The 22,242-nt window shown below is 37.9% G+C and overlaps 1 protein-coding gene across 50 annotated transcripts in view; it reads right to left on the bottom strand.

The window, feature by feature from the left end:
* Nucleotides 1-870: 870 nt before the first annotated feature.
* Nucleotides 871-22,242, bottom strand: part of CLIP1 (CAP-Gly domain containing linker protein 1) — a 114,251-nt gene continuing 92,879 nt past the window's right edge. For all 50 annotated transcript variants that reach the window (XM_070629134.1, XM_070629121.1, XM_070629105.1 and 47 more), the window contains 6 exons: nt 12,433-12,485; nt 6,375-6,492; nt 6,144-6,294; nt 5,475-5,524; nt 2,873-2,997; nt 871-2,561 (listed from right to left, as the gene is read on the bottom strand). In XM_070629134.1, the coding sequence (XP_070485235.1) occupies nt 2,336-2,561; nt 2,873-2,997; nt 5,475-5,524; nt 6,144-6,294; nt 6,375-6,492; nt 12,433-12,485 (723 nt within the window). In that variant the 3' untranslated portion in view covers nt 871-2,335. The remainder of the gene's footprint in view (nt 2,562-2,872; nt 2,998-5,474; nt 5,525-6,143; nt 6,295-6,374; nt 6,493-12,432; nt 12,486-22,242) is intronic.

Genomic DNA, 22,242 nt, shown 5'->3' on the forward strand with positions numbered 1-22,242 from the left:
TATTCTCACGTGTGCGGGGTTTTGTTCAACTGAGAATGCGTATTATTTTAGAACAGTCTGTGAGAGTAAATGTTGAGCTCAGCAGGCCACGTCAGGAACTGTTGAATGAGGGCACAACTTACTCTAAGAGGTAGAATGCCAAGGCTAGTGAAATCTCAAGTATGCGTGAGTGGAAAAGAGTAAGACCAGGATCAACTATCCTCAAAACACGATCAAGATGATCAACAGAGGCGTTTTACTTCCTGTAGAGACACAATGATCGGAGACACTGCTGTAGTTGCCCTATAAAGATTGCAGACTTGCTTAGTGTTTTTTTTTTTTATTGAGATATAATTGACATGTAACATTGTATGAATGTTTCAGGTGTACAACATAGATCTGATAATTGTATATATTGCAAAATGATTACCACAGTAAGTTTATATGAGTCTTTTATTCCCCTATGGTCAATACTGAAGTCAAGGACTACTGTCAGGGTATTATTTAGGTAAAAGTAATGTTTTTGTTCAACTAGTAACTCTGCTTTGGAAATATCTACTTGTGGGGAAGTCTGTGCTCATAAAACAGATATTTGATTCAGTAATCATTTTGGTAAATATCACAGCAACTCTCACAGAGTTTCTTTCCAAAACGTCAAGGATTAATACATGGTGCCACTTATATTTTTGTCAGGTAATATGGTGTGATATAGCAATGGCTAGCAACCTTAGGTATTTATTTTATGCTGAATAGGTCATAGACTGCTTTGAGATAAGAATGATAAACCAATTTCTTCAAAGCTATTTATCAACAGTGGAAACCGTTATTTGGATCTATAGTGCCTGCTCGTTTGAAGAAAAACTATTATGACAGATAAACCTGAGAATAATATCAGTTTACTACCACAGGCAAAAAAGAACCATTTATTAAAGGAGATACAGAACGTTTGTTTGCTCAAATTTTAATACTGCTTTACATAGTTTGTGAATCAATTCCTATTATAATGTTTATAACCAAAAATTTCAACTGATTACAGATTTACTTTTCACTTGTCAACACAGAGTTGATAATCTTGAGGGGAAAATACATCAAAGGCAATATGTACAATTATAGAAGTTCTTATTATACATGTAGCATGGAACATACATTTATTTATTACTTTTTACATATTCTAGAAGACATTAAAATGAAGATAAATAGATTCAAACTGGTTGATAAACTTATGGTGGCTGAGGTCCTTCATTTTATTCTTTGTGATAAGAAAATCCAAAATTATTTATGGTGAATTTCTCATCATACATTCATTCTAAAAACACAGTAAAAAAAAAAATCTTGTAAAGACTGCAGATTGGTTAATTTAGGTGTTTAATAGTGGCTTATTATCTAATTATTTGACTGCTGGGGATATCTGCTGTAGAAGGAAAAAAAATATGAGAAAATTTTCCCATTTACACCTGATAAAGAAACAAAATGAAAACAACAGAAAAAACAGTTGTAAAGCTACGTGATGCTATTTCTGGCCTAGTCCATTATGTCCTGATGCACATTTTAAGTGTTTTCTTTTTCATAAAGGTAAAAATCTGAAAAGAAAGACACATTGTGTATGTTTTTTCCCAAAATATAGATTTTTTTTAAAAATATATACATACAATATATAGAAGCTGAAATTATGCAAAACCAATAAACAAAACGCCACAGTAGAATAAGTGGGTGCAGCATATAGATTATAAAATGTCCCCACAGCAGTTTTGGGGCTTCCCCCTCCCTTTACCTGTTTTATGATTTTATAATCACACCTACGTATTATCAAGCCTGAAATAAAGGCACTACTGACATCAGGTAGTGCAAAGAGCTCAGATATTTCTTTGATGAAGAATAAAATACTTTGAGTAGATGAAAATGCAAAATGGCACATTTTTTTCAACTCATTCCAGTGTCAAAGCTTAACCAAAACATCTAAATATACAAATGCAGCCTGGAAATATTTTAGTGCAAATATGAAAAATAACAGCATAATTTAAAGGTACTTAAATAAGGTGTCGTAAGGGTGGGGACGGTCCAACGAGGTTCCCTAGGGACAACAAATGTAATGGCATCTGGTGCAATGTCTTGTTAAAACTTTTAAAAATCAAGAAGACAAAATTAGAGGTGAAAACTCACCTACTAAGCATTTATTATTCTAACTTAAGGGGAGACTAAAAGGGCGATTTGTTGAAGATCAAAATATTTTCCTAGATTTGTCGATGGGGGTCAAAAATAACGTGAGTTCTCCTGAAGTCTGCACACACAATGCTGGTGTTCAATTGCCTAAATGCTAGTGCATCTGAGAAAGCCCAGTTTGTGACTTGAGTTTTCATCAGAAGGTCTCGTCGTCATTGCAGTTGGTTGCCCAGTGCCCAAACATCTCACAGATTTCACAGTACGGGCGTTCCTCGCTCCGACTGCCATGGTGGGTGGAATGCGGGGGGTCATCAGACATCTGTGCCTGGGTAGGACAATCCTCGGTGTCATGGAGATCAAAGCAGTCACATATGTCACAGAAGAGGCGAGGTTTCTTCTTAGACTGTTTTTCCTGGTCATCACTACAAATGTTAACACGTATAATCAGAAACTCATCTCTATCAGAAGAAATTCAAGAGATAATATCACTTCTAAAGAATAAAAAGCAAGAACAAATTATGGCCAAGTCTGGGAGCCACAAGTGTAGGTACTACAATCCACATTGAAAATTTTCATGTCAAACCATTTGTAGTGTATCGCTCTCTTTCCAGATTTATAGCCATATAACCACAAAGCAATTGCTTCTCCAATCCACTGGGGAACCTAACTTTAAACACACACATTTCTTTAGATGGAGCTAAGGTTGCCATCAGTGCTGTCTCACGTGAAATACCTGTCATAATTGTTGAAGTCATCACCGTTCCCGTTAAGGGCTGCTTCTGACATCATCTCCACCTTCATCTTGAGGTCTTGATTCTTCCTCTGGAGGTCCACTATTACTGAATTCAGGAAATCAATCTAATTTGTCCAAGAAAAGAAAAACGTGTGTCAAACGTCTGACAGGCGTGCGCCGGAGTATCAACAAGTCACAGGGGCGTACTCTCCTGCTACGGCCGCAGAGTGTGCTGGGCACTGCAGAAGGGGCCAACGCTGGCTGTTCCCGAACCCATATTTCATATATACACACACACAAAATGTTACAAAAAGCACAACCAGTTAGTTGCTCCCTTAAGCTGTAGAACCAATCCAGGACTTTTATGTTCTGTAGGTTTGAAAAAGTCCATGGAAATTCTCCTCAGCCCACCATTGAACACTTAGTGATTGGTCACAGCGGGACGGTAAATGTGTCTTCAGAGAAAAATGAAGGAGTTTTAAGGAGAAAGTTCAAACTCCCTTTCAATTGAGGAGACACTTTGGCACCCGATGACAGGGCAGCCTTCAGGTTGCCACACATAAGAAGAGCCCCTGTGCCAAGACTCACTGGGCACTGGGACGACAGGATGCCCATCAGGAGGAAACGCTCTTGTCTTAACATTTCCTTTCAAACCAAGGGCACAAAATATATTATTAAAAACAAAAAGATTCTTCCGTCTTCTACAAATAATAAAAAGGTCTCACTTCTCTAAATATCCATTGGGGAAAAAAATCCCACTTTACAATATTAAAAAATACGTGTGTGTATGTATATATGTTCACATACATACATATTTCATTTTTTTAAAGAAATATTTGGCCTTTTTCTCCTGCTGGGGCAAGTTATAAAACAAAGCTAGCAGTCACTAGCTTTGTGATTCTCTGTAGAACACTCCTTCTAACGCTGAAGGCAGACCCACTGAATCTCTTTTCACTTCTCAAACTGCATTTTCTAAGACTTTATCCTGTTAGGAGATCCATTTCAGGAAGGAAAAAAGCCACAAGATGGATGTAAATATAGTGGGAAACCACACACGCACACGTGCTCGAAAATTAGGAAACATAAATAATACCATTTGCTGATTGGAAGAAAGTGATGGCAGCGGCAGATGAAACAAACAGAAGCAGAAAGGAAAGGGGGAAAGAGAAAACACTGTTAATTAAATTTATGCTTATGAGGCATACAAACTAAGCAGACAATGCTATCCAGGGTAAGTTAGTATGTTTGTTGACTCCTTTCATGCCTTTCAAAGGAGATGTCGGATAACTAAGACAAATCACAAACTGAGTTTTTCTTTTATTTAAAAGTGAAAGATGGCTTTTGTACCTTTGAATTTTGAACAGGATAACTATATCTAAACTATATTATTAAAATTAAAGATCGATGTTTGTTGCTAATGTGCTATTATATTTCCAAATATAGAACAGTTTGCCTCCATATAATCCCACTTTTAAAACTAAGGCTGTTTTGATAATTTTGGCTTTAGGAAACAATTTTCAAGAACCTCATCTTTTTAAGGTAAAGATGAGAAAGGAACCATTTGACAAAGCAATTCTACTTCTAGGAATTTATCCTAAAGAAATAATGGTATATCTGCAAAATGATAGATGTTTATAATACACCTAAAAGATCAGAAATATCCGAAATGTCATGTCAATCGATAGGGAACTGATTAAATCACAGTACATCCATATAATGGAATACTATACAACTATAAAAAAAGTAAGTGCAGACCAGTTTGTGTAATATGCCACCATTTATGTAAAAAAAGAAGGGGAAAGGGGGCCAGCCCCATGGCTGAGTCATTAAGTTCGTGCGCTCTGCTTCGGTGGCCCAGGGTTGCACAGGTTCAGATCCTGGGCAGAGACATGGCACCACTCATCAGGCCATGCTTAGGCAGCGTCCCACATAGCACAACCAGAGGCACTCACAACTAGAATATACAATCATGTACTGGGGGGTTTTGGGGAGAAGAAGGAAAAAAAAATAAAGAAGACTGGCAACAGATGTTAGCTCAGCTGCCAATCTTTTAAAAAAAAAGAAAAAGGGGGCCAGCCGGGTGGTGCAGCGGTTAAGTTTGCATGTACAGCTTCAGCAGCCCGGCGTTCGCCAGTTCAGATCCCGGGTGCACACATGGCACTGCTTGGCAAGCCATGCTGTGGTGGGCGTCCCACATATAAAGCAGAGGGAGATGGGCACAGATGTTAGTCAGGGCCAGCCTTCCTCAGCAAAAAGAGGAGGATTGGCAGATGTTAGCTCAGGGCTAGTCTTCCTCAAAAAAAAAAAAGAAAAAGAAAGAATGGGAAAAAGACTGTATTAGTCTTGGCTTGTATATACATTTTTTTTAATCTCTGAAAAGATAAACAAAAAAAGGACACTAATAATAGTGATTAACTGTTTGGGGAGTTGGGAACCGAGGAGGAGAGAGAGGAGGGAGATTTTTTGTTCAGAGGGAGATTTTATTCCTGTATGTATTTGTAATATTGTTTAATGTTTACACCGTATGAATGTATTACCTATTCAAAAGATTAAATGATTTTTAAAAGTAGCAAGTAAGCAAAGCAAAAGGAAGGAACATTACCTGACTCTCTTGCGCTCTTTCATCCTCGTCTGCCTGAGTATCAGTATTACCTTATATTAAAAAAAAAAAAAAAAGTGGAGGGGGGATTTCTTAAAAATTACAATCTTTTTTTCCTTGTTATTGCAATGAAAGGGTCAATGTTAGAAATTCATTTTCACATGGAATTCCCAGGTGTGCCTCTTTGAGAACACATTCATGAATTCCCATCCCATGTCTGGACCCCTAAAGGATCTACCTAGATGCTGGCCCTACCCCTCAGGTGTTCTCTCTCAGGCTGGCCCAGTGCTGGGTAAGAGTGCCCTCACACCCATCTGAATTTAAAGAACCAACTATCATTCTTTCACAAAGAGACCATCTCTGTTCTCCACTGCAGTGTACTTTCAGGACCCACAGTTGCTACTGGGATGGCAGCTAACACCTACCATGGTATATTTCTGCCAACATGCAAGACGACGGGAAGGTCCAGAGTGCGGATACCAGGCACACCCATGTGTGTGGGACCTGGGTCGTGACTAGCCCTCATCTGATTATACAGTGGGAGAGCCAAGGACAGATGGGGCAGATCAGGGGCAGTGCAACAGCTGCCTTCAAAGGGCATCTCTAATGGGAACGGCTCCTCTGCAGGAAGCAGCGGTGTTAGAAAGAAGCGCCACGCGGTCATCATTTTACCTGAGGAGCTGCTGAGCTGCCTCTTGTTTTCTTTGAGTTGAAGCTCCAAGTTCTTTACCTTGAGCTCAAGCTTCACCTTATCAGACTCTAGAGACTGAACAACTGAATGCAAGGACTTGGCAGAGGCGTTTTCTCCCCTGAGCACTGTGACCTGAAACACAGTGGTTTAACTTAGGCTCGGAGTTGAACGAAAAGAGGGAGCGTGAATGTTCACCTTAGACGGTACTCTACCTCATTTCTCAGTTTTTCCAGCTCTGCATCCTTTTCTGTGAGTAAGGCACTAGTAATACTGATGGATTTCTGCAAGGAGGCTTTTTCTTCATCTGTGTCTTTTATTAACTTGGATTCTCTAAAAGACCAAAGAGTTAAAAAAATTCCAGAAATCAACCGAGAGAGTGGTCAGTGTACAACTGTCCTAGAACAAATAGGCAATTAACTTCAGTTAATGTAAGAAAAAAGTATCAGAGGGAAGTTTATAGGGGTCTAAGGCTATTACGTTTGCAAAATTTTACTTGAAATTTTACTTACTGTGAGGGGAGAAAAAGTTTACCTATGTATGCATAGACATGCCAGAATCTGCGTATCATTGTATCCATTTGAATTTAAAGAAACAAGTTAATAACTTTGGAAGACGTAAAATTAAAAAACACAAGACTGTTGTAACCCCAAAGAATTTCTTAAAAAAGCTAACCCCAAGTTGAATTCTGTTACTTCTTGAATAAATTATTACCAAGCAATAACAACAATTAAAATACACACATGCAAAGCGATTATACAGATGTCATGCAGAGCAGTTTTATGCTGGAAGTATCAATTGGTTCTCACTAATTTCAGTAACTTTTAGCAAGTTCCAAGAACGTGTTTTTGAGATCTATGGGCCAAAACAGTAGCAAAGATTATTACTACTATTCAAACTGAAGGATTATTACTTTTCATCCATAGAATCTGAAGAGGACATTAAGTTGCTCATAGGAATGAAAGGTAATTACATAACGGCTAGAACAGAAATGTTACAATGGATTTCCGGGTGTAGAAGGAAAGCATGGGGAGTCCGGAGGAGGAGCATCAGCACGCTTGGTTTCTGTTCACAGCCTGATGCAGCATTTGGTTATCAGCAGAGGGAGGGGGCCCAGGCCTTTAATGAGAGGAAAACATTTATCCTGGCATCAGGGAATGGAAGAAGAAAGGGAAAGATGACAGGGGACAGGGAGGGAGGGCAAGACACAATAGATACAACCCTAAAGGGCAGGCTTCTCTGTTTATATACATGTGTGTTTACATTTTTGCTCTAAAAATTACATGCATTCAAAAGTGCCCAGGTCATCAAAGACAAGGAAAGACTGAGGAACTGTCACAGATTGGAGGAGACAAAGGAGATACGACAACTGAACGCAATGTGGTTTCCTAGATTGGATCCTGAAAGAGAAAAAACACGTTAATGGAAAAAGTGGGGAATAAAAAGTGGGGAATCTGAATAAAGTCTAGAGCCTAGCTAGGAGTACTGTGCCAACGTGCCTTTCCTAGTTTTGATAAATGCACCAGGAATGTAAGATGTTCACGTTGGGGAAACTGGGTGAAGGGTACATGGGAACTTTCTGTACTACCTTCAACTCTTCTGTAAGTCTGAAATTATTTTAAAACAAAAAGTTTTTAAAAATTACATGCAGTGTGAAGAGGAAAAAGATCTTATATCACAAAAATGCTTTGGGAAAAACAGAACCAGAGAAAAATTTCCTAGCCAGCCCTCAGGCCACACACCCTAGACACTGTGTTAATGTAGATAATCATCAGTGAGAGTTCATAACTTAACAAAAACAAGCCGAATTACTCCTGGTTTTATTAGAAGTAACTGGGTGAATGCAGAGAATGTAATGGTTCAGTCTGTTTTAGAACTGACTGGAGGAATCAGAAACTGAGGCCCAGGTTAGAAATGGCAGAACGTATGTCTGGTTAGTGAGACCCAAGATATCCGGCACACGAATTACAGAATTCTCATGATTTATGGTAAGTTGAAATTCTACACAAAGATGAATATATAAGTTTTGTATTTATCTCATTGTGTGGCTTATACTCCAGAATGATAAGTAGTAAGAAAAGAATCTGAGACTTACAGAAATTTCTTGAATTCAACACCCAAACGTTATATGTACACTGGAAAGGGGGTGAGTATTGATGCCATTAAATTGCTAAGTGATTAACACCTTGCTAGGAAATAGGATCTTGTTCAGGTTAAAACAAAGATTTTAATGGAAGGAATGTACAGGCATTTATTCCACCTGGAAAAGAAAATATCTGACATTATCCAAAGATTCAGTAAGTCTTGGGCTCTTTAAGCTTCTACTAAATTTATTTGGTAGCTTATTCTATTGTAAAAACTATTTCAAGAGCTTCATTTGTTATAAATCCACCTCAAATTTGAAAAACGTAATTTTAAATGTTTTTACTGAAAAATACCAGGATTTGGGGGTTGTTGAACAGATTTAGATTCTTCTATAATCAGACTCTAGTTAGGCAAGATCTCACAGATTCCTTGTGTTAGGGAAGGATAAAGACACCATCAGCTGGCAGAAGGTAATAGGTGTGGGTATCTTTATCTGCCTATCATCACATACAGACAACCTCTAAGTGAGGCTGCTTTCTAAGAAGATGGAAGTAAAACGTTTCTTGCACAAGTTATCAAAGACGCAGGGTTAAAGGGATCTAACTTGTCATTCATAAACCAAATGACAGGACAAATAGACTTTGGCAGCTCATCCTGGTGACCGATCTTCACTGCCAGCTTTGTAGGCTATTTCTAAGCTCTAATCCTATTATGCAAACCAAGAGGAGCTAAATTAAACCATTTATGCCAACATTACTGACACCTGAGTCACAAACCACACTGACAGGAGGACCCCTGTTACTTTTAAGCCATAGACTGACTTGGTGTTACTAAAAATAACAAGAAGGGAAAATAAACATAATATGAAAGAAGGGCTATAGGGGCCAGAAATCTTTCCCCCAGGAGAACATATCACCCAGATTCTTTCCGTACTACTTACATAGGAAATAAATTCCAGTAATGAAGCAAATACCTTAAAGTGTTACTGGGCAAGCTTTAAAAATGCAAGATAACAAGAACCAAATATTAGAAACATGAAGAGAAATGCAAATACAGTAAGGAGAACTAAATTTGCACGGAAGTTCTTTGCTGTATATAGATTTAAAAGAGATACGTGTGTGTGTGTGTGTGTGTGTGTGTGTGTGTGTGTGTGATACTGCTGAGGATATTCTACAAAACAGAAGCAAGACACAGAGGGACAAAGGCAGCCAAAAAATATATACAACAATTTGGTTTACTAAAAATATATGAAATTTATTTATTATAACGTGGATAGACTTTCTTTAGTCTTACCATTAAAGACACACAGATATAGCAAAGGAAGCAAGAGTAGGAAAGGGAAAAGAGAGGGGTGAAATGAGCATTGGTAAGTAGCGCAAGCTCAGAGACAGTCAGACAGTTAGCAACCCACAGTGAGCCTCATGAGCTGGAGCAGGGGACCTCGTCAGAACTGGCGGACGGTACTGTCAACCAGTTTTCATTCCCGGCAGAAATCTGGCATTTACACTAACAGAATTAATTCTGACTCCAAAAAGTCCACACCTAAGATTTTGGCTCTGGAGTCCCTTCTTTGAGATCAAAAAGCCTAGAGAAGGGAGAGAAGCCAAGTTCCCCAACCTGCTGCAGGCTTGAGCCATCAGAGGAACACACTTCTCTACTTCTATCAACTAGAGCAAGACAAGGTTGGCTCTGCTTTATCTACTAGACATCTTGCAACCTGGTTTGAAAGATGTTTCCCAAACTTGGAGACCAGTTTTCCAAAGAAATGATTACATTTTTAAGCTAAGAGAAAAACTTCTACTACGTATTGCTTGCAATTCAATGTTTAGATACCAAAAAAATACAGCAAATACAGGAGGATGCTACTAATTTCTTAATAAGTAGTTTCATCCTACAGTCAGGAAGAAGTTCTGCACTTCAATATAATGATCACTCGAATGAAGCAATTATATACCATCTTGACTATGAATGTTCACATATCACTTCTAAACTGTTGATTAAGATCTCAGTTCTTGCATGAGCAAATACATTTCAAATATTTTTATGGTTTAAGTACTTTCCAGACTTTTAAATTAAGAACATATCAAATTCTTTTGATTACTTTATGCTATATGTACTTAACTATTACACACATAGACCTACATACGGATCCTTTACCAAACTGACTTTTAGAAGGCATTTAAGAGTCCAAATTATTAGCTAAAATATATTTGCATTCAGACTTCTAAAACAGACATAACTTTCCATGAGAGTTAATTAACAAGTTGACAAAAAAACAGTTCTAAATATGAGAAACTAGGTTTTTAAATTTTTCGCTCTCAGGAAAAATTATCATCTTTATCTGCATTTCTGATAAAATGAGTAATTTTCGAGAGACCTTCTCCCAAACATATCCAGGACTTCAAAATGGGAGCAGAGATGGTGACGTAAGAAGAGAGGACTTGACAAGTACTCAAATTTGTTCCATCTTTTTAAGCCATGAAAAAAGTCACATGCCTAACCACATTTTGAAAGGCACGTAATTTAGTTAAAGTCACATGGTGAGGACTAACGAAGCACATCTTTGTTTTAAAAAAAAGATTAAAAAGTAATAATAAATAAACTAAATAAATGTACACTAAGAATAGAAGGAGCATAAAAATCTGAAGACCAGGGTCTTATGCTTGCATCCGAATTTCTGGCCAAGTTGCCTGACTTTTAGGGCTTTAGTTAGCTCATTTTTAAATGTAAGCTCCAGCATGTATCCACTGAGTGGTTGTGAGATTAAACTTGTGAATTATGAAGTGCTGCATAAATGCAAGGGGACTAGGTCAGTATTTACACCAGCCCATTTGTATATATTCCCTTGTCACAGGGATAAGCCCTATTAATTTTTTCACATCTCCTTGATAACTGCATACATGAAGTTCTTTTTAGAGAAACAAAGCCTTATTTACGTAAAATCAAATGTTCCAAGGCCCACATGGGCAGAGCGGCGCCTGTACACAGGAACGAGGTTAAGGCCTGGCAGACCAGTCACCACAGCTCATGGTCACTTGGAGCACACCTGGCTGGATCAGCGGTGTGGCTGCGGCGAAACACCCGTGCATTCTGGTGTGAAACTTTAAAGAAGAATGAATCTAAGTATTTCTCAATTAAAAAAGGAAATGAGGAAAGGCACCTTTGGAAAGAGGCCTAATGTCCTCTAGAATATAGCTTACAGAACCCGAATGTCTTTGTGGGCTAAATAAAGCCCTCAATTCCTAAGCAACTGCCATGCTGGCAGGAGGGGACACTGCCAGTGTCAAGCATGTGTGTCAGTGGTCGGTGAGGGAAACCTCTGCCTTGACAGGCAAGAATAAAATACTGTGAGAGGGCATAGAGGAAATCTTCAGGTTTTTTTTCTATCTTATTATTATTTTCCTAATTGAAGTATAGAAGAATTCTTGATTATGCTATTCTTAAAGGTTTTAGTTTTAGTTTTAGTTTTGTTTTTAATCAGAAAAAAGCCTGCCACTGTTGCGATGCCCATCTCTTCAGAACCGCACAGCAAACCACTGTACAGGCCGTGGCTCTCGGCGGCACACCGCGACCCTGCTGGGCATGCGCGAAGCACAGGCCTTTTCTGGACACAAACCGCACATTTTAAAGAGCGGACAGCGACTGTCAGGATGGTTTAGGCTTCTAAACAATTATTTCTGTGGGCCTGTTTACCCTTATTCAAAAATACTGGAAGGCTTCCATTTGATTATCATGAAAGAATAACAAACTCCTTTTTATAAAATAAATAAAAGCATTTAAAATGCTGTTACTCATTATTATTGAAAAATTATAATTTTTATATAATTGAAATCAGTATTTATATGCAGATCAGTTACTCTATATAAAATTATAGTATTTTTAGTTACTGAAACTAGGAGGTAACAGCAGTATGAGAATCTGATTTTGGAACACTTCTGATTAAATGCAACTGAACATGGCTTAAAAATTAAACTATTCTTTGTTTTACTAATACTGAAACCTTCGCAAATAAATTTTCATAACGTGTCAAATATGAATACCATATTATCACAAGGAAATTTTCTGGTTATAAGAAGGTCGCATGTTTTCCACAAGTCACTGTACATATCATGTTCTAACATTTTCCTTATTAAACACACACATACACACACACTCACACAGCAATAAACTGAAAAAAGGAAAGCCTACCTCTTTTTCATTTCTAACAACTGATTATTGAGTGCAGATCTCTCTTCTTCCAGCTGGAAAAAAAAAAAAAAAAAGTTCAGTTCATAACAGGCCCATGAGAGGCCTCTCTCTCACCCACCAGCCACATTCCCAGGCTCCAGGACAGCTAAAGCGACTGGCCTTCCTCACAGGCAATGAACAAGGAGCAAGCGGCCACGATTTCCCAGAATGACAGTTATTAATTTATAAATCATTTTTGACTTGAATGACTCCCGTTCCTCAGGGACCTGAGAGTCAAAAATATTAAATAGCCAGACCTGACCAGCACATGCCGCATCTTAGGCACTCAGTAAATGTTTGTTAACCCAGCGAGTGAAAGCTCCACTAGGAACATCCTGGTTCCTTCACTGAAACAACAGAGGTCAAGCGTCACTAACTCAAGGAGGGCTAGGCGCAGGGCACTGACTCGACACGGGCCTTATTTTATGCCTACTGTATTCCAGGCATCTGTTTCTCACCTATAAAATAAAGAGGTTCCAAAGGCATTTCCAGCGGCCCTTTAGTTCTAAAATTCTATTATCCTCTGAAGGGTAAAAAACAAAAGACTCAGTTAATCTTGTAAGAGAAGACTCACCTGTACCCTCAATCTGCACCACACAGAGTTTAGCCAACCACCGATTTCAAATCACACTGTTAATTAAAAAAGGAGTGAAAAAGTTCTTGTGTGGATTTTTCTTTTAAGGATAACACCAGAGACTATATAATGGTTTCCAACAGCCCAGAATTTAAGCTACTGGCTCACTATAGGTAGTTATGGTCTTCTTTCTGATCATGTATCCATTATGTACATGCTTTGCTATAAGGTTTTCATGCTTCATGGATATTTATATCCATTAAGGTATATGCTTTTGCTGCATGAGTAATTCATAGAAATATTTAGAAATTTTTAAAGAGTGAAAGGAAGGAAAAAGAATGGGAAGTAGGGGCATGTTCCGCTTCTCGGTGGCCCCGGGGTTCACTGGTTCAGATCCCAGGTGCGGACATGGCACCGCGTGGCAAAAGCCATGCTGTGGTAGGCATCCCACAAAGAAAGCAGAGGAAGATGGGCATGGACGTTAGCTCAGGGCCAGGCTTCCTCAGCAAAAAAGAGGATTGGCAGTAGTTAGCTCAGAGCTAATCTTCCTCCAAAAAAAAAAAAAGAACGGGAAGTAAACTTTAAAAAATCAAAGGGAGAACATCTGGAGAGTGGGATGTGGTGACAAGAGGGGCTTTCATTTTTTCCTTTATGCTCTTTTATACAGTTTATTTTTTAAACAAGGAAGCTGTTTTACTTTCATAGTTAAAAAAATAAAACAGAAGAAAAAATCAATAAACAAACAAGACTGGGAAATGCCTATAATGAAGATATAAATAGATAAAAGACATGGCAGAGAGTTCACAACAGAGAAAACACAAATTATTAATAAACATTTAAAAAATCATTCAACTCTGCAAAAAACAGTATGCGGAGATTCTCCCTCATTCTTGGAGGATGCATTGTGCCTGAATTTCCATGGAATAGACATTTGGGATACTTATTGTAGTGATTCTTTATAGAAAACAACAATTTTTTCTTCTTCTGGTCCATGACCCAATCTAGGAAAACAAGTTGCACATAGGAGTCATAAATATGACTTTAAGAAACCTTAAAGCTAAATAGTTCCTCACGTTTTCCTTGTCTTTTGTGACCTTGGTATTTTTGAAGAGTGAAGGCCACTTATCTTATAGAAGGTCCGTCAGTTTGGATTCATCCGCTGTTTCCACGTGAGTGGAGCCAGATCATGTGCTCTCTGGCAGGAACACCAGAGAAGTGATGCCGTGTCCTTCTCAGGACACACTATCAAGAGGTGCACAATGTCGATTTTTGGTGAGGGTGACTTTGATCACTTGGTTAAGGAAGAAGCATCTTCCATGTTTCTCCACTGTAAAGGTACTATTTTTTCTTTGTAATTAACATGTATTATGTGGGAAGATACTTTCACGCCATGTAAATTTCCTGTTCGTCAACAAAATCTGACCCACTTGTTTTAGCACTAATTGATAATTCTTGCCTAAATAAATTATTACCATGATGGTGTTACTGCTTCTAAGCCGTGTCAGTGGACTTGAGAAAAATTTAAAACTTCTGCTCTTTAAAAGACACTGTTAAGGAAGAGTAAAGACAAGCCACAGACTGAGAGAAAACACTTGCAAAACACAACCTGATAAAGAACTTGTATCCACAATATATTAAGAACTCTCACAACTCAATAATATGCAGACAAACAACCAAATTAAAAAATGGGCAAAAGATCTCAACAGACATTTGACCACAGAAGAGATAAAGAGGGCCAATAAGCACGTGAAAAGATGCTCATCATCATTAGTCATCAGGGAAACGCAAATTAAAATGACACTTGAGACACTTGTTTTATGATTTCTAATTTCATTCCATTGTGTTCAGGGAACATACTTTGCATGATTTCAATCCTTTTAAATTTATTGAGACTTGCTTTATGACTAACACATATCCTGGAGGATGTTCCATGTGTATTCTGAGAAAAATGTGTATTCTGCCGTTATTGGATGGAATGCTCTATAGATGACCGTTAGGTCTAGCTGATTTATAGTGTTATTCAAGTCTTCTATTTCCTTATTGATCCTCTGTCTAGTTGTTCTATCCCTTACTGAAATAGGGTGCTGAAGTCTCCAACTATTATTGTTGAGTTGTCTACTTCTTCCTTTAATTCTGTCGGTTTTTGCTTCATATATTTTGAAGCTATTATTAGATGCACAAATATTTATAATTGTTATATTTTCTAGATGGATTGACTTTTTTTTTCCTTCTTCTCCCCAAAGCCCCCCAGTACACAGTTGTATATTTTAGTTGTGGGTCCTTCTACTTGTGCCATGTGGGATGCCACCTTAGCATGGCTTGATGAGTGGTGTGTAGGTCCGCACCCAGGATCTGAGCAAGTGAAACCCTGGGCTGCCAAAGTGGAGCGTGTGAACTCAACCACTTGGCCACAGGGCCAGCCTGTGGATTGACCTTTTTATTATTATAGAATGTCCGTCTCTCTGTCTTCAGTAAAAATTTTTGTCTTAAAAGTCTATTTTGTGTGATATTAGCATAGCCACTCCAGCTCACTTCTGGTTACTCTTTGCATGGTATATCTTGCTCCATCTTTTTACTTTCAACCCATTTGTGTCTTTGAATCTAAACCGTGTCTCTTATAGACAGCATATAGTTAGATCATGTTTTTAAAAAATTCATTCTGTCAATCTCTGCCTTTTAATCAGTGTTTAATCCATTTACATTTAATGTTATTATGGCAAGGTTATATATCTTTTTTCAATTAATAAATTTTATCTTTTAGAGCAGTTTAGATTCACGCCAAAATCAAGCAGAAAGTATGGAGTTTCCCATATACCCCCTGGCCTCTCCACAACCTCCCCTACTATCAACATCCCACATTTGTTACAATCAATGACCCTACACTGACACATCATTATCACCCAAAGTCCATAATTTACATTAGGTTCACTCTTGGTGTGGTACATTCTAAGGGTTTTGACAAATGTATAAAGACATGTATCTACCACTGTAGTATTTTACAGAACAGTTTCACCGCCCTAAAAATCATTGATACTCTCCCTATTCATTACTCTCTCCCCCATCCCTGATAACCAGTGGTTTTTTTATTGTCTCCATAGTTTTGCCTTTCCCAGAATGTCATATAGTTAAAACCATACAGTATGCAACCTTTTCAAATTGGCTTTCACTTAGTAATATGCATTTAAAGTTCCTCCCTGTCTTTTCACGGCTTGATAGCTCACTTCTTTTTGGCAATGAATAACATTCCATGTCTGGATATACTACAGTTTATTTATCCACTCACCTACTGAAGAACATCTTGATTGCCTCCAAGTTTTGTCAATTGTGAGTAAATCTGATAAACATCCATGTACAGGATTTCATGTGGACATAAGTTTCCAATTCATTTGGGTAAATACCAAGGAGCATGATTGCTGGATCATACGGTAAGGATATGTTTAGTCTTGTAAGAAACTGCTGAACTGTCTTCCAAAGCAGCTGTACCATTTTGCATTCCCACCAGCAATGAATGAGAGTTCCTGTTGCTTGACATCTTCACTAACATTTGGCGTTGTCAGTGTTTTGGATTTTGGCCATTCTAATAGGTGTGTAATAGTAGTATCTCATTGTTAATTTTACAATTCTCTAATGATATACAATGTTGGGCATCTTTTGATATCTTACTTGCCATCTACATCTTTCTTGGTGAGGTGTCTATTCAGGTCTTTTGTGCATTTTTTAATCAGGTTGTTCATTTTCTTATTGTTGAGTTTTAAGAGTTGTTTGTATATTTTGGGTAACAGTCCTTTATCAGTTGTATCTTTTGTAAATACTTTCTCCCAATCAGTGGTTTGTCTTCTCATTCTCTTTGGACATTGTCTTTCACAAAGCAGGAGTGTCTAATTTTAATAAAGTCCAGCTTATAAATTCTTTCTTTCATGGATCATGCTTTTGGTGTTGTACCTAAAAAGTCATCACTATACCCAATGTCATCTAGGTTTTCGCCTATTTTATTTTTTAGGAGTTTTATAGTTTTGCATTTTATATTTAGATCTATGATCATTTTTACTTAATTTTTGTGAAGGGTGTAATATTTGTGTCTAGGTTCACTTTTTTGCATGTGGATGTCCAGTTGTTCCAGCATCATTTGTTGAAAAGATGATCTTTGCTCCATTGTATTGCCTTCCTCTTTTGTCAAAGATCAGTTGCCTATATTTAAAGATTTTTAAAATTTTTCCTTTTTCTCCGCAAAGCCCCCTAGTACATAGTTGTATATTTTTGGTTGTGGGTCCTTCTAGTTGTGGCATGTGGGACACTGCCTCAGCATGGCTTGATGAGCAGTGCCATGTCAGTGCCCAGGATCCAAACCGGTGGAACCCTGGGCTGTGAAAGCAGAGGGTGTGAACTTACCCACTCGGTCATGGGGCCAGCCCCTATATGGGTCTATTTCTAAGCTCTTTATTCTGTTACACTGATATATTTGTCCATTCTTTTGCCAATACCACACTGTATTGATTACCATAGCTTTATACTAAGTCTTGAAGTTGGGTAGTGTAATCCTTCAATTTTGTTGTTATCCTTCAATATTAAGTTGGTTATTTGGGGTCTTTTGCCTCTCCATATAAACCTTAGAATCAGTTTGTCAACATCCACAAAATAACTTTCTAGGATTTTGACTGGAATTGCATTAAATCTATAGATCATGTTGGGAAGAACCAACATTTTCACAATTTTGAGTCTTTCTATCCATGAACATGGACTATCTCTCCATTTATTTAGTTCTTTGATTTCGTTCATCAGAGTTTTGTAGTTTTCCTCAGATAGGTATTTTGTTAGATTTACACCTAAGTATTCCATTTTGGGGGGTGCTAATATAAATGGCATTATGTTTTTTTAATTTCAAATTCCACTTGTTCATTGCTGGTATATAAGAAAGCAATTGACTTTTGTATATTAAACTTTGTATTCTGCAATCTTGCTATAATCACTTATTAGTTCCAGAAGTGTTTTTTAGTAATTCTTTCAGATTTTCTATGTTATGTCATCTGCAAACAAAGACAGTTTTATTTCTTCCTTCTCAATACGTATACCTTTTATTTCCTTTTCTTGTCTTAATGCATTATGAAGGACTAGCAGTACAATGTTGAAAAGCAGCAGTGAGAAAGGACATCCCTGAATTGTGCCAAATCTTAGAGAGAAAGCTTTGCCTTTTTCACCATTAAGCATGGCAGCTGCAGGTTTTTTGTAGATATTCTTTATCAAATTGAGGAAGTTCCCCCTCTATTCCTAGTTTGCTGAGAGATTTTATCATGAATGGGTGTTGGATTTTTTTCAAATGCTTTTTCTACATCTATTGATATGATCATGTGATTTTTTTCTTTAGTCTGTTGATGTGATGGATTATATTAACTGATTTCAAACACTGAGCCAGCCTTGTATATCTGGGAAAAATCTCACTTGGTCATAATACATAATTCTTTTTATATATTGCTAGATTCAACTTGCTAATATTTTACTGGTACATACTATTTTGATTCCATTTATGTTACCTAACTAGAAAAGGCAAAACTATAGGGCCATAAACGAGATAAACATTTTTTAGGGATTAACAAGTGATCAACTATAAAGGATTATCAGAGAACTTTTTTAGGGTGAAGGAAATCTTGATTGTGGGGTAAGTTATGTGACTGTATATATATATGTGTCAAAACTCACTAAACCATACACCTATGAAGGATGAATTTTAATTTCTGTAAATTACACCTTAATAAGTTTGACTTTGGGGGGAAAAAAGCAAGTTTGAGTAACGTTTACAATATGACTTTCATAAAAAACAAAAACTGAACGTATATATACATTTGTATATGCTGTTAAATACATGAAGAACAGTATGGAAAGATACACCAAACCATTTATAACGTTGCCTCAATGAAATGACAATGGGAGGAGTAATAATTTTGAAATGACACATATTTGTATTGTTTCACGTGACAAATGTATATTTCTAATTTAAAAATACCATTATAGTTTAAGAGGAATAAATATTTCTTGTTTTTTAGAGATACAAAATATTTACACATGAAATGATAGGATATCTAGGATTTGTTTCAAAATAATCCATGACAGGGTGGAGAGTGAGTGGGAGTTGCGAGAGTTGACTGCTTTTGGAGTTGGATACATGGGGATTCATTGTACTACTCACTCTGCTTCTGCAAGTGCTTGAAATTTTTCATAATAAAAGATTGAAAAAAGGGGAGGGTTACTTTAAAGAAATATATTAAGAAAACAATATTACAGGGAAGGTAGTGTAAAAATGATCATAGTCTGGGGAACACCAGACCAGAAAATCTTAAAGAGCTCATCTATTCACAAAACTGTTTTATAAATAAACATGATAGGTAATTTGCTTTAAATCTATCATTTAAGCTAAGAAAATACTAGCTCAGGTGAAATGAAGGATGTGTTGAAGTTCGAAGTCATTACACACAGCTCCTTTTTTTTGTAGGCTCAATAAAACCACCTGAATAAAAACCGCCAAAGAGGAGTAGCAATTTTCTCAGTTTTGCTCAATGCCATCTCCTCCATTTCTGGAACACTGGCAGGCACGTAGTAGGCACTCAACAACTATGTGTTGAGTGAACAAATTTATCAGATAGTCAGAAAGCTGGTGCTCTCAATGGGTATGAGTTGGAAGCCAGCATTCTCTCAGGATGAACTCTCTCTGTTCAACTAGTCTAAGCAAGCCAATGCTAAGCCAGCTCTTCTCCCACCGACTTCCCCAGTGAGACGGGGCTATTTCACATCTGGGCTATTTCAGTCTATTCTCTAAGCAAGTGTTCTGAGGTCCAAAATAGCAGCTCTACCTTGTCAGCACAAAACACATTCACATCCCTTGTGCCTGAAGATTTCTTGTCTCGCCTCCCACACACACACACAGACAGACTTCTGCTCTTAGAAGTGAAGAAGGTAATGGGGAAAAACGGGAGAGGAGGATTTAGTTATTTTTGTGGACAAGCCCTTTGAGAAAAGAAAGGAAGGTGGGACAGACATAGTGAAGTGCTGCCTAGACCCCACTTTCAAGCCAGGCCTTGTCACCAGCTTCTGGGAATGCTGGCTGCAGAGAGCCCACTGTCAGCCTCTTCAGTGATCGCTGCTGCAGAGCCACCTCTGCCATGGTCACAGCCCCTTTGCAGGATGGACCACATCCAATGACTGCTTAATCTGGGATTATAAAGAGACTGGCCATCTGGTGCAACTTGGGACAAATCTCAAGGGCCACTCCAGCTCCAGAGCTCCTCATGGGGTCAGTCAAGTCTGCCATGGGCCCGCACCATGGCTCAACTTCTCGCTCTGCCCAATCCTGCTTCTTTCCCCTCCTTTCCACAGGTGCTGCCCCAAGGGCACACCTTAATAAACATCATGCACACTAAACACTCTCTCAGCCTCCTTCCCTGGGAACTTGACCTGCAACAGTATGCATTAAGTCACCACTGTAAGTTCTTAGAAGAGGCATAGGGAGATGGCAGGCCTTGGAGACTGGGTTGAGTTTATATGAATATGTATATGAATTACATAAGTAAATATATATGAATATATTTATAACTTCAAACACATACACAGGTATCACTGTCCTTTATCAAGAATGCTGTTGATGGTGTGGCCATAAGGTCCTAGGGGACTGTGACTCAGTGAGGCCAATACACATGGAGTTCTTTATACAGTGCACACATGGCAACTCAGTCTTTAATTTTTACTCCTCGTTGCTGAAAAGACAGCAGCTACTCTTCCCATAAGACTGCTGGCATCTTGAGTCAGTTAAAGTGTATCCTCTGTCCAGCCAAAAGCATCCTTAACTGTGCAGAAGCAAGCCAGAAGAGACCCACACCCTTTGGCCTAGACCCTCTGGCAGTTACTTACAGACTGGATGGCATCTCAGTGCTAGGAAGTGGCCTGGTACAAATCTCCTCAAAAGCTAGAGTGGTTAAGACGACTGTGAAGTCAAGAGGAACGTTTCAAGCAAGAAACTTAAAATATGCAGAAAGAGAATACGCAGGATGTAAAAAGACCTTCGGCAACTGAATGCATCCCTTGGCCCATTTTCTAAATGTAACGCTTGAAAACGCTTAACTAGGTGAAAGGAAGATTCCCACAGAACCCAACAAATCAGAGGTTTTGGCTTCAGCAATTTCTAAGTTGTAGATAAAATTGTTACTTTTTAAAAGAATAATTACTTTATTATTTTTGTTAGAATGATACACGTTCTTTTTTTTTCAGAAAACTCAGCAATACAGAACAATTTTTTAAAAGAAGGAAAAAATTTCCCCAATTTTACCACTGAGGAATAATTTTAAGCGAATGGAAAAACTGAATGAAATTTTATGGTAGAATAATTCTACTATAATTAACATTAGCTGAATGACATGCCAGACATCTCTATGTGTATAATAGCAAGAAAGATAGATAGGGGTGAAAGAAAAATTAAAGTTGAAGTAGACAAAATAAATTGGTTGGGGGCAGAAAAATGTTCTTTATCACAAAGACATATTCCATTCTAAGAGCTCCGACTAGGTTTATACTATATATTCACTTTGTAAAATTTGTAAATAAAATATTTTTTGAAGAGGTTAACATCATTTTCTTAGGAATAAATTAATTTTAACTTTAGACAATATCAAACATCATCCTGATATAAAAGATGGAGAAGTTTGCACACATCCACTTTCTTTCAATCCTACCACCCCAAATTTTGTTAGTCATACCCTCTCTGTATATTTTTCTTTTTTTCCTTTTTACTTTGTTAATGTCTTAAACTTACATTCACCAAATGATCAAAAATTAACATCACCAATAATGGGATAAAGCAACATCCTGCCAGGAGGATACAGTATCACTTATATGGTCTTCCTGCTAAAAATGTGCAACCTCAATGCCATCATGATGAAACATCAGACAAACCCAAAATGAAGGATTTTTTTCCCCTTTTTTGTTTTTGGGTGAGGAAGATTGTCCCTAAGCTAACATCTGTGCCAACCTTCCTCTATTTTGTATGTGGGATGCCATCACAGCATGGCTTGATGAGCAGTGTGTAGGTTGGCACCCAGGATCTGAACCTGCGAACCCCAGGCCGCCGAAGTGGAGCGCATGAACTTAACCACTACACCACCGGGCTGGCCCAAAAGATTTTATACAACAGAACTGGCCTGTTCTTTTCAAAAGAG

The sequence above is a fragment of the Equus przewalskii genome, chromosome 7, assembly GCF_037783145.1.
Source record: "Equus przewalskii isolate Varuska chromosome 7, EquPr2, whole genome shotgun sequence".
NCBI classification, from domain to species: domain Eukaryota; kingdom Metazoa; phylum Chordata; class Mammalia; order Perissodactyla; family Equidae; genus Equus; species Equus przewalskii.